We start from the raw sequence: 13,046 nt of genomic DNA on the forward strand, positions 1-13,046 counted from the left end.
ATGGATGTATTCTTGAGTTTAAGGTAACAATAATATAAGATAACCTTGTTTGAAATGGGTTTGGCTAAAAGAAAAATTTGGTTTCATCTATACTACTAGGTGCTTACACTATATTGACTGGGTTAAATAGAATTGCATTACTAAAAAAAAGAGACAAAAATGCAATTTTCATAGACTAAATGTAATCCATTTTTGTCTATTAATTCTAGACGAAAATAGTCATGGTCAATAGTAATAATTTTTAGTTGACTGAAACTTAACTAAAAAGAGTATAAAAACAAATGACAGGTTCACACAAAGACTAGATTAAAAGAAAAATTAAAAAACAGGCCGCCAAAAACAACACTATTCCAGACCGACTGGATTGACCTATGACCTTGGCAGTGCTAGTGCCATGCTATATTGTTTGAGCTAATAATCAATGGACTTCTTATCGTAATGTGTATTCCATAATCTACTCATCCTCCATCATAATGCCTGAATTATCTTCTTTTGGGATCTTCTCAGCAAGTATTTAAATATGTCATTAATTAACTGGTATGCTATGTTAATTAATTCTAATTTTAACTATTGACAGCCCTACTTTAAGTTAAACTCATTTGAGTGTGCAATTTCTATTTTTTTTTAGCAGTTGTCTACATCAGTGATTAAAAAAGCCTGCTTTCTGATCCTTTGCACTGAAATTGCTTTGGGATATGGCCTGTTTCATGACATGCAATTACAACAAGTACTGTACATCAAACGCCAGAAGACACTAAAGATCATCCAAGCAACTCTAGAGGACCGAGATCCCCTCACCTGTGATGATCACAGCTTCCCCCGTGGGGCACAAGAAAGGAGAAAGAGGACAACAAGCGAAAATGAGGGGAAACAAAAGTATGTATGGGATGGAGGGGTCACAGAGGACTGCCATACGTGTTTCTCTTTTGTCGGTTTATGATTTATTCTTGCACTTTTGCAGTGCTAAATGTCACACTAACACTGATTCACTCTAATCTCTCCTCCTGGGGCTGGTGAAGAGAACCTGCGTCATGGGACCTCACACAAGCAATTTCCTCTGACCTGCCCCCCTCCATCTCCCTATTCTGTCACACGCATACACACACTCGAACCAAGAACGGCACCCCTGGGCCATTAGCCAGGGAGCAGAGCCCAGCGCAGAGGGGATGAAGAGAGTAAAATAAGAGGAAAAGTAAGAGAAGGGCCCAAAAATGGCACAAGAACAGACTCGAGAACATCACAGACCCACAAACCAATTACAATGGATAAGATTAATTGGATTAATTGAATTGATTAAATGGCACAACAGACTTGCAATCAAGAAATGTGTCACTATATTTAAAAAAGGTAAAAGGACATTTCTGTTGCAACAAATGAAAAAGGCCAATTTTCTCCAATTTCCTTTTAAACTGTTGTTGCAGATTGATTTTTCTCCCACTGGGTTAAAGGTTTGGTATAATGCATAAAGTGTATTCTACTTGAAATATTTGATTTATTTTCTATACTTCCATTAATAAAACTGTGCTTGATATTAAGTTTTGTTAGGGAGTGGCACTGGTAGAGAGCCTTTGAGTTTCTTGTGAGCTCTGCTATGATTACTACTACACAGGGAAGTTGAAATTGTTTATAACACAGAACAGTGACTGTAAAAGTGTATTATGTATGGGAGTGGTATTTTGAGGTTTTATATTTGAAATAGGGTTATTGGGCTAGTTTTGTTATGAATGGCAACCCTGAAGTGATCTTGCCCATGCAAAACTCACTACTAGACTGCAAAGACATTTTAGGTTAAAAGGGAATTAATATGCAGTTACAAAGACATTATGAGTGTTTTATTGTGTTGCTTGCTGTGCTGTTGCGAGTATGATCTGAGTGTTTACTAACTGACAATGAATCTCTAGTAGTTGCGAGGGTCCCTCCTTCAATCTAAATTTATGGGATTTCTTTATACCCCTTTTATCATCTGCCATGTACACAATGTAAGTCTACTTAGAAAAGAGATTTCAGATATAATTCAGTAATAGCTTCCAGAACAAATTTCCCAAACTCACCAATAACAAAATAAATCACCAATAAAGGATATTTAATTGTTTCTATATATTAATTATATTTTAAATTACACTATCTTGAACTCACTTTACAGGAATAGATTATGTAATATACAAAAAAAGATATTTAAAAAAAAATGCTGGTAGCCATACAGACATGGTGACCACTGACTTTGAGCAATATTAACAGTACAGTACAAATTTATGGTATTTGAAAAAAAGTTGGCAAAAAGTACCTGAAAAACTTGCTACTTCCACCAAGATTTCTACATGCCATGAGGTCACGGAAAAGGGATTTATGAAATGCCAGTGAACCAACGCAACGGACACTGGTAGGTCATGTAATAGGAACGACGTATCATTGTTTTTATTTTATCTTATTTATTTGACTTGGGGCTTGTTTTAAAATTTCAATTTAGTTTTTGTTATTTACATTTACATTATATTTAAATTGTAATTTAACAGATTATTTTATCCAAAGCGATTTACAAATAAGCACAATAGAAGCAATCAAAACCATCAAAAGAGCAATTATATGCAAGTGCTATAAGTATATTATTAGTTATATTTCAATTTCACAAAGAAATTTACAGCATTTTGTCCAAGCAATAACAAAAGGACACATTTCATTCATAACTTGTCTTAAAGTTTGTTAAAAAATAATAAAATAAAATCATGAATCAAATCTTGAAATCAAAATCGTGAATCGAATCATGAGTTGAGTGAATCGTTACATCCCTTATATATATATATATTTTTTTCCCATTCATATTATTTATAAATATATAATAATGGAAGCATGAACACATGTTAGACTGCACCCCATAAACACAATCATGCCTAGAAAATAAACGTAGTAAACCACCTCTTTAAGCTGCTCTCTGATTACATCCTGTGGTGCCCAGTTCTAGCGGGTCTCTAATGTGCAGTAATTACCAAATGCTAAGAAGTACATAAACATGCCTCCTCCCTCCCAGAACACTTTTCATTGACCTTATTTTTCTAATTGCTGTCTGCACTGCACAGTCAATGAATGCGTGCACAACTCTGGGCAGCCATAGACTGAAATTCATTATCCACCGAACCCCCAATGTTACTCAGAAGTTTGGTCTCCATTAATAAGTACTAAATGGGTTAAAAGGTCAGGATACATCTAAATGAACATTTTTAAACAAGTGTTTGATGATAGCGCTACGCTGCAGATCACCCAGAAAAAAAAACAGTGAGCAACCAACAAGCTGACACAACAATGCTCTCACAACACTTTGCAAAAGCACTATAATAATAGAGCCAGTGTCTCATCACTTGAATTCTTCTCTCGCTCGTTCTCTAGATTGACAGTCGGGCACGGGGCGGAGACTGTGCTCAGTGAAGCGAGCAGGGGCTTCCATGTTATAATAAAACAGTTAAATTGGATTTGTTCATATGCAGGAAGCGAGTTGTCTGGATTAGCATATCAATGCCTTTACACAAATCGTGTTTTCAAGAGCATTGAGCACTAAGCAGCACAAAATTAATTCTGCATGATACGCCCCGAGGCCTTCTGGGATGCTGTAAGCTTCATAACTCTTCCGTACCCATAACCTGACACCCATCCCTACTAGAGCCTCCACAAACGTGTAAGTGTTAAAGCTAGTGGTTGAAGATTGAGCTGGGCTTACAAGTGTCAGAAAGGTTTACCTTCCTCCAGTCCCTGAAAAAGTTGTTGCGAAAGACGTCTTTTGTGGTGTATTCGTGATCCAGCATCTGAGCAAAGAAAAGGGCCACTTCTTCAGCTGGCAGGCTGAGCTTCATTGGCTTTCCTACAACAAAACAGAACATTTTTACTTGCTATAAGAACATTAGTGACTAAAGAAACCAGCTATGCGTGGGTTGGGTCAAAGTATGGAACAGAAAATACATGGAACAGAATTTTCACTTTGGCCATTTATTGGTAATATTTCATAATATCAAAACAATTACTACCTTATTATTTTTTTTATTTAAATTGAACAGTCATTCACAAATATAGTGAATTCACAACTTGTCTATTAAAACAATAAAAATGTTTTCATTGTTTGAAAGGTGCAAAAACAAAATTCGCTATTCCAATCTTTAAAAAAAAGAAAAGAAAACATTACATATCTTCTCCATAATCTGAATGATTTGAGATTTCATTCATGTCTATCTGCTTGCAAGCGGAATACTTTAAAACTAAATGCATTCAATTTAAATTTAAGCATAAAAACATTGGTTCATTTATTTATTAGCGTATTTCCTCTTAAGACATAAGACTCAAAAGCACACAAACACGATATCGTTCACACAGATCTACTACAGAAGACTGCTGAAGGTTTTTATAACCACGTTAAGATGAGTCATCAGACTCGCGTTCCCACAGGACTCGCCAGCTCACCCCGCAAAATAGACTTTAAATGCATCACCGAGAATCATGGCCTAGGACAAATATAATCAAAACTGCATTTATAGCTTACCGTTCAGAGTCTCAGGCACAAAATCCAAATACTTCCCCCTCTGGGTTATTGTTTGAAGATTAATGGCCTGGGCCTTCTGAAATGCACTTATAGTTTAAGAAACGCCTCTCTACGGTAAATGGCAGAGTGGATATTAATAGAGGAAGCTGACCTTAAAGTTTAGCAAAGAGATTAAAGACTCTTCCTGTGCTCTCTGGAGTACACCTGACACCAGCGGAGGAACAGGTCAACCCTGAGCTGGGCTGCGTGCCCAAAACCAGAAAATTAAAGGGAATGGCATTGACCAATGAACTAGCCTCTCTCGGACCAAAAACTCGTACTTTTGAACAGGTTTTGCTTTGAACCGATGTGATGCATCAGTAACACGGACACAACTAGATCTTTATAACATCTGAATACATACCGTTATAGTAAAACCTGACATCATCTGGAAGGGCTTGATATTTGGGAGGGAAATACGGCCCTTTGTGTTCTAGAAACTTCCATTTAACTCCATCCTCATACTTCTCCTCTTCCCACCTGCAAAAAAGTCAAGAAGTCGAGAAAAGATGATAAGAGACAAACAAAACTTCTGGGCTAAAAGGTGTCTCTCCTTCCATACAGACAAGAAGATGCATGCAGAGAGCCTACCATCTCCATCTTTGTTTCTCTTCCTCTTCTTTCTTCTTAATCTTGAGAGCCCTGGCTGCCTCGATCTCTTCCTTGGTTTTTTTCTTCTTAGTGGAGACAGAACGCCCTCCTTCTTCTTTTATCACCTTTCAAAGGGGAAAAGGAGTCATCGTTTGCACATTTTGTGAATATTGTCTGCATTTTGCAGAAGCTGCAAATCTTAGCTAGTTAACATGACCTTGGTGTCATATTTAAATTAGCAGAAATCACAATGTTTAATAACAATGTTCACTACATCTTATACATGTCAGTTCAATAAAAATGTTTAAGCTGAACCCTGCGAAGAGAACAAAAAAAAAAACTTAAGAAAACTTTTAGATCTAAACTTTTATAAATAAACTTTTGGCACAACATTGCACCCCTAAACTTGATAGGACAATTAACACTCAAATCAACAAGTATGAAATGTGAAACTGTAAAAACAGGATGTGTGCAAAAGCAGGATAAATTATTTTAGCTGTTGATGGTTTGGTTGCAAGTCTAGCTGTTTAGAGACAAATTGCATTTTGCTATTTAGATAAGCTTTTCCTCATTGAGACACTGGTGGATCCACGTGACACACAAAACATTTACTTTTCCAAAGATAAAACTACGGTGCGCTTCAATTTCTCAAAGAAGTCTAGTCTGCAGTTGGAAAATCGACAACACCTGACCAGAATGAACTCCTGCGGGGTAGTGTGGACAAAAAACTGTAAACGGTTTCTCCTGAAAATAAGATTTTGAGCTCTGCAAGAGAGAAATGTTCTCCAAAACTGCTCTCTGCAGAACTAAAATTACCATCAATGGTCGAGAGCAACAGTTGTTGAACAAAATGACGGCTTTCCAGCACAGGCAATCACTTTGTGATATGGTCTTTTAAATCCATCAAATTGGAGGGTGATTGTGAAGTTGACGTTTACCTGCAGAAGGCAGTTTAGATACATAGCAAAAGTGAATGAAATGATTAACGAAATTACATTTCTGTGATTTGTGGGAATAAAACGGAAAGTTCTAACATGCCTATTCATCTTGTGAACATAAAAAAAATAATTGCATTTGACAAAAACTGGTAAAGACATGAACACAAAATCAACCCTGCATGGTACATAATTATAGTTAAAGCAAACTTTACTGACATACAGTATCCCAGAACTTTCTGACTGTGCCTTTATGTAGATTATCTCAGCATGTGTCCTATTTAAAGATTTTAGATTTAAAATATCAAAATTTCTAGCATTTCAACAAGCGCTCTGCCAATCAGTTCTTCCCACTATAATCAATATACCGTTAATGCACTCTAGGTAAAGCCCACCTTTTCTTTTTTCCCCTTGATCTTTTTCTTCACCGTTGCAGAGTTTTCCTGTCCCTCTTCTGCAGCTTTCTTCTTCTTCTTCTTTGGCCTTTCAGAGAAATTCAGCAAGCAGACAATATATGTAAAGCATCCTTTTTTTGAGCACCAAATCAGCATCTTTCTGAAGGATCATGTGACAAAGACTGCTGAAATTCCAATTTGCCATCACCAGAGAAAACTACATTTTAAAATCTGATTTAACAATTAGAAAAGAGTTTTCATAATGGAATGCTTATGAAAAGACACTTCACAATATTGTGTTTTTTTAAAAGTACCCCTATAATGCCTTTTCGACTATTACCTTTCATGCAGTGTGTCATGTAGCTGTATGTGAACACAAACAATCTGCAAAGTTGTGAAGCCGATACTGCACGATAGATAAAGTTATTGTCTGTCAAAATAAAGTCTGCTCTCAATTGCCTAAACGAGTCATCAGTCTTATCAATCTTATTCTGTTACAGCTCTACGTCACAAAGTAACACATTTGCATAATGTCCACCAATGTTTTATGTCACCAACTTGCCTGCCCACAAACACAGTAAAATTTCTGTGTGGTTAACATCATGTCGAGAGGACGATGTATCCTACGCTGTGAGAATAAATTTGTTTCACCACATCTCATAATTACCACAAACTTGTCTGAGAAATGTCCTGCTCCAGAAATGTCCTGCTTGTGAATCAGTCTCTTGTCTATCAGCCAGTTCAACCGTTTCATCATCAGACTCCAGCTCGAGTTGGTAAGCTACAATCCATATCATTTATTCTATGTATTGACAAGTCTCCAGGGCTGTCATTCTGTCATGGCAATTGGCGTTTCATTTCCGACAAGAGCTGTACACCGTAGACCAATCCAGAGCCGTAGAGAGATCTCTCTCAATCACAAAGGACTGCGCCATCTGACCAATCACAGCAGTGAGGGCTCACAGAAAGGAGGGGTTTAGAGAGACTTGATTCTTTGAACTGCTTCGCACGAGTCATTTATGAATCATTTAAAAATGAGGTCGAATTTTTTAGACCTTGCATGCATATAAACTTGTTTTAGGAGTAGGGCTGGGCGATATATCTAATGATATGATCATGCGCATTTAGTCAGTAAATCTGGTTCCGTGATTACAGCTAAATCAGCATCACCTGCTTTCAAATGGAGCGTGATATTGCGTAGCTTGTCAGTGATCTACGGCTCTGTCATCTACGGCTCTGTCTATTAAATGCCGTTCCATTTGAAAGCAGGTGATATCGATATCGATTTAGCGGTAATCACGGAACCAGATTTACTGACTAAATGCGCATGATCATATCGTTAGATATATCGCCCAGCCCCATTTAGGAGACTCATAAAACAATATTAGCAACCTTAAAAATGGCATAATAGGGGGACTTAAATGGATGTGCAATAAAATATCTGCTGCCTTGGTGAGCAAACAGTAAGAGACTTTCAAAAACAAACCCCCAAATGTTTAAATAACAGTTTATATACAGAATGGGCACAGCATAAAGAGCTGTCTGTGATTAATACACATGACCACTTTTATCATGCTAAAAATTCTAAGGCGACTATCAATAGAAATTCCATCCTCTTTGAGAAACGTTAAAATTAAATAAGCTAGACAATTAATAGCAAGGTCTCTGAAATCCATCCTAAAATGCTATTTTACATTCAGTTATGTAAAAGCCCATTTGTTCAGGAATAAAATACATATCATGTATGTTGGTAAACATGCACAAAACTAGGGGTGCACCGAAATTTCGGCCGCCGAAAATTTTCGGCCGAAATGGCATTATCGGTTTCGGGCCGAAATAAAAAAAACAGCCGAAAACGTAAACCGAAAATGAATGTAACCCGCCCCTCCCATCCGTGAGCAAGCGCTTAGGTTTCACTCACGGTCGAGCTGTTATCACGCGTCTGCCTATCAAAAGGGCTGTCACAATCAAAAAAAGCTTGTCACAAAAGCTGCACAATCGATCGGACCAACCAACACAAGTTTCGAAAACGAAAACAGGGAATCGATTTTAACGGCCTTCTCTCGGAGCGCGTCCAGCTCGTCACTATATGCTCGCAGCGAACGCGCGTCACACAGCAACTGCAGGTTCTGACACACACACACACACACACACACACACACAGAGAGCCTATAAGTGCATAATATCAATGTAGCCTTCAGTAATGTTTTTCATTGGTGTTATGGCAGTCCAAATTGCTGACTTGTGCGCGTCTCAAGCGCCCTCTTTACGTTCGCCCTAATGCCTGTTTAGTTGTCGGTGGATTTGCCTATATTTGGCGTTGAAAAACGGATCAACGCCAAATATAGGCAATTTACTAACGATTCAATGAACACTTTGCCTATGTCTCAAAAATCTAACAGGATTTTTTTTTCACAAAAGTGACAGCCCTATACGAGAGGACACCAAAGTTGCAATATGTAACATTTGTTCTGAAAAATCTCCAAAATTGTTGATTTTTTTGCACAATTTTTAAAAAACTATTTTACTTAATGGAACATAAAACTTGAAGAATAATTATTATTTATATTTATTGTAAAAAATATTTTATGTTTTGTTATGTAACTGTTAATAAAAGTTTGATTATTATATTGTGATTTTTCAATTCAGATCCATTAAATCCAAGCAATATATATATACGTTTTTAAAAGAAGCCATTTTCGGCTTCAGTTTCGGTTTTCGGCCAAGTGCATCCTAAATTTTCGGTTTCGGTTTCGGCGCAGAATTTTCATTTCGGTGCATCACTACACAAAACCATGGTAATTTAATAAAATAAAAAAAATAATTTGCCATAAACTATTAAACATCCAAGCTGCCTCTTTTCCATAAAATGAACATAAAAGGTGGCCACGGCTGTCCTTGTTATATTCCACTTTCACTGTATGGACAAAAAGTAGCTTTGACATTCAGCTAAACATCTCTTTTTGAAATAGTAAGTCAGTGTAGGTTTGGAATGACAAAGATGAGTAAATTTTGGGGTGATTTATCCCTTAAAGTAAAAAGTGGCACAGCTTACCCCACTGACTCAATAAATTCTCAATATTTGGATTTTTTTGCACCCTCAGATTCTAGATGTTCAAATAGTTGTATCTCCAACCCGATCTCACGGCAATTCGTACATTTTTCACGAGGTGGCTTATTCGTACGAATTCGTACGACCACACTCGTACAAATTCATAAGACTTTTGCCAAATCGTACGTATTTTACGAGTTGCACAATTCGTATGAATTTGTACGAATGACCTACACCTAACCCTGCCCCTAAACCTAACCGTCACTGGGGTTTAGACAAATCGTATAAAATCGTACGAGTGAGGTCGTAGAAATTCGTACGAATAAGCCACCTTGTAAAATACGTACGAATAGGTCGTGAGATAGCGTTGGTATCTCAATTTCTTTGTGACCCTTATGACTGGTTTTGTGGTATAGGGTCACATATATTGAGCAGGAACTCTCATTCATTGCTACGCCTAGGAAAAACAAACACTTACAAAGGAGCTTCAGAGGTAGAAGAGGGACCATCCGTGTTATCCACCTTTCTTTTCCTCTTTTTCCCTTTCCCTTTTGTTACAAAGTCTGGATCTTCCTCTGGCTCTTCCTTTACATTCACCTGAGACCTAAATGAGACAAACAACCAAAAAACACATTTAAAGGCTGTAAGAACTTTAGTATATATATAAAAAAAACTCAAAAGGACAAATATGCATTGACCAATGACAATGACTAAATTACAGTGATTACACAATAATGCTTAATGGCCACTGATGATAATTATATAATTACGGTAATTATGCCCAAGGATAATTGCGGAGAGATACAAGCTTCAATTTTCATAAAGCATGATTCAGATGTAGCGGGAGGTGAGCAGAACAAATCAATTAATTACAATTACCATAACAAACGATTCAATTCAGCAGAGAACTTTCTGGGAGAGATTAAATGTAAAAGAACACTAGGACACCTTCAGCAGTTTTAGAGTCTGACCTCTGTCGTGTAAATCAGCCTCCCACCTGCAATCATTGGCAGGACTTGATTTACAAAGCGCCTGATTGTCACAAATCCCTGATTAGAGACGTACTGTTCTTATCGGGAGACAGAAAAAGCCAACGAGAGATTTTAGATGGTCCAACTTTTCTAAAAATCGTACATATGAAATTTTTGTATATGAAATAATTTCATGTTAAATGTCTGCTTGCTTAGATTTATGCCTCAGGCTCCATTCTATCCCCCCAGGATCCCGTCCCACCCAGTCTGATCTGAATGCTTTACACTTATTACTTTTCTGACATGCCGCAGCTTTCTTTCCAATAAATAAATTAATTTTCTGAAAGACAGCCAATGTAGCGAGAAAATCGAAATGGATATTGTCCAGAACTGTGCACATTCAAATCATCAGAATTAATTTTCATCAACTCCAAAGGCAAGAAAAAAAGAAAAAAAAAAAAAAGATTATGATTGCATATTTGAATCGTAAATGGATTAAAACTCATTTCCAAGTGCAGCTGCTGGCTGCTGATGCCATTTCTCTAAATCAAAAGCCTGAATCTGTGAAACTGCATGTGCAGTACTGGCTACTAAAAATACCATCACAGTTGACACAGCGATCTCACTGTACCTTCTGTCACCGCGGTCTTCAAAGTCCATGCTCTCTTCTTTAGGCATTTTCATCTGAAAGATAAAAAAAACAAAACATGACAACTAGAAGGAAACTTTTGTATTGCTTTCCCAATTATAATAATTATATAAAATATGTAATGAAATATATAATTAAATAAAATGTATGTTTATATATGCATGCATGTTTTTTTCAGAATTATTTGATAAATAGTACAAAAGAACAGCATTTAATAAAAAAAATCAAAAATAAGTCCCAAGCAACCTACATACCGACTTGACAAGGATCTTGTTCCACTGTGCAAGTACTCGTAAAACACTGTATTACGGTGGCAGGTAATAAATAAAGAAGAGGCAATACATGGAAATATCAAAAAGATGAAGAAGCTCAAGAAGCCGCATTATGCTAATGTAAGGTGCAGGGGGAAAGAAGGGCTATTTGTGGGTTTGACGCACCACAGGGAAGCCAAGTCTAATAAATGGCTTACAACCTGCTATCAAGGAAAGCCATCCAGATCACTTGAGGCCAAACTGGAGCCCAGAGCTGTCAAGGAGAATCATATTCCTCTACAAAAATATCAGCATGGCTGGACGTAGGTTGCATTAAAGGGTTAGTTCACCCAAAAATGAAATTTATGTCATAAATGACTCACCCTCATGTCGTTCCAAACCCGTAAGACCTCTGTTCAACTTCAGAACACAGTTTAAGATATTTTAGATTTAGCTTTCTGTCCCTCTATTGAAAATGTATGTACGGTATAACGTCCATGTACAGAGAGGTAATAAAAACATCATCAAAGTAGTCCATGTGACATCAGAGGGTCAGTTAGAATTTGTTGAAACATCGAGAATCCATTTTGGTCCAAAAATAACAAAAATTAGGACTTTATTCAGCATTGTCTTCTGTTGACGTATGACGCTGCTGATGTGTTTTCTGGCGCGCCCAATAACAAAGATAACATGTCAGCAGCGTCATACGTCAGCAGCGTCACTGCAGTGTTGTGAACACGCTCACAACAGACCCGGAAGAGAAGACAATGCTGAATAAAGTCGTAATTTTTGTTATTTTTGGACCAAAATGTATTTTCGATGCTTCAAAAAATTCTAACTGACCCTCTGATGTCACATGGACTACTTTGATGATGTTTTTATTACCTTTCTAGACATGGACAGTATACAGTACATACATTTTCAATGGAGGGAGAGAAAGCTCTCGGACTAAATCAAAAATATCTTAAACTGTGTTCTGAGATGAGGGAAGACAGCCCTGTTTGCTTCGCTCTGCATAACAGTCTATTCTGTTACATCAAGGTTTTCACAACCTACAAATCTGACATCCCGATCACAGACTTGACTGCTCGCTGACTAAATGCTTTTAGGTTATGCTCTGTGCAGCAGTCGGTTTCTTGTTATATTTGGGTCTCTGTAACCTACAGTATGAAGCAGTCTCTGAATGATATGTCTGCATAATATTCCTTTAAAGCAAAGCTAACAGGGCCTCTTAATTAAGCCGGATTGAAGAGAGAATCCCAGGGGCACGACGAAAGAAAATGAATGGTGACATTGAAAAATTACCTTCCTGTGTGTTTTCTCCGTCCCTTCGTGCTGAGGCTTCGCCTTGCCTTTGGCCTTTGCTTTCTTTTTCTTGGGCTTTACTCTGCGGAGAAACAAAAAGGAAAGATGATGAGAGGAATATGAGACAAAAGACAAACATAAATGAGAAAAGAAGGAGGGGTGGGAATGGATGAGACGTGGGGGTACATAAAAAGGCCATTAGAGCTGAAGAGTTCCAAATCCATATTAGCACTTTACAAATAAACTTCTCCCTTCACTGGAGTGTGTGACAGCCCGCCAGCAGGCCTCGTCACAACAGGCTGCTGTCAGCAACACTTACAGGTGTCCAAGTCTTTC

At 37.4% G+C, this 13,046-nt stretch overlaps 1 protein-coding gene across 2 annotated transcripts in view; it reads right to left on the reverse strand.

The window, feature by feature from the left end:
* Positions 1-13,046, reverse strand: part of LOC132101631 (DNA topoisomerase I, mitochondrial-like) — a 36,163-nt gene that overhangs the window by 22,034 nt on the left and 1,083 nt on the right. For both annotated transcript variants that reach the window (XM_059506714.1, XM_059506715.1), the window contains exons 3-9: positions 12,711-12,792; positions 11,137-11,189; positions 10,013-10,138; positions 6,483-6,570; positions 5,153-5,277; positions 4,926-5,041; positions 3,729-3,850 (exon numbers count right to left, since the gene is read on the reverse strand). In XM_059506714.1, the coding sequence (XP_059362697.1) occupies positions 3,729-3,850; positions 4,926-5,041; positions 5,153-5,277; positions 6,483-6,570; positions 10,013-10,138; positions 11,137-11,189; positions 12,711-12,792 (712 nt within the window). The remainder of the gene's footprint in view (positions 1-3,728; positions 3,851-4,925; positions 5,042-5,152; positions 5,278-6,482; positions 6,571-10,012; positions 10,139-11,136; positions 11,190-12,710; positions 12,793-13,046) is intronic.

Source organism: Carassius carassius, chromosome 23 (genome assembly GCF_963082965.1).
Source record: "Carassius carassius chromosome 23, fCarCar2.1, whole genome shotgun sequence".
NCBI lineage: Eukaryota > Metazoa > Chordata > Actinopteri > Cypriniformes > Cyprinidae > Carassius > Carassius carassius.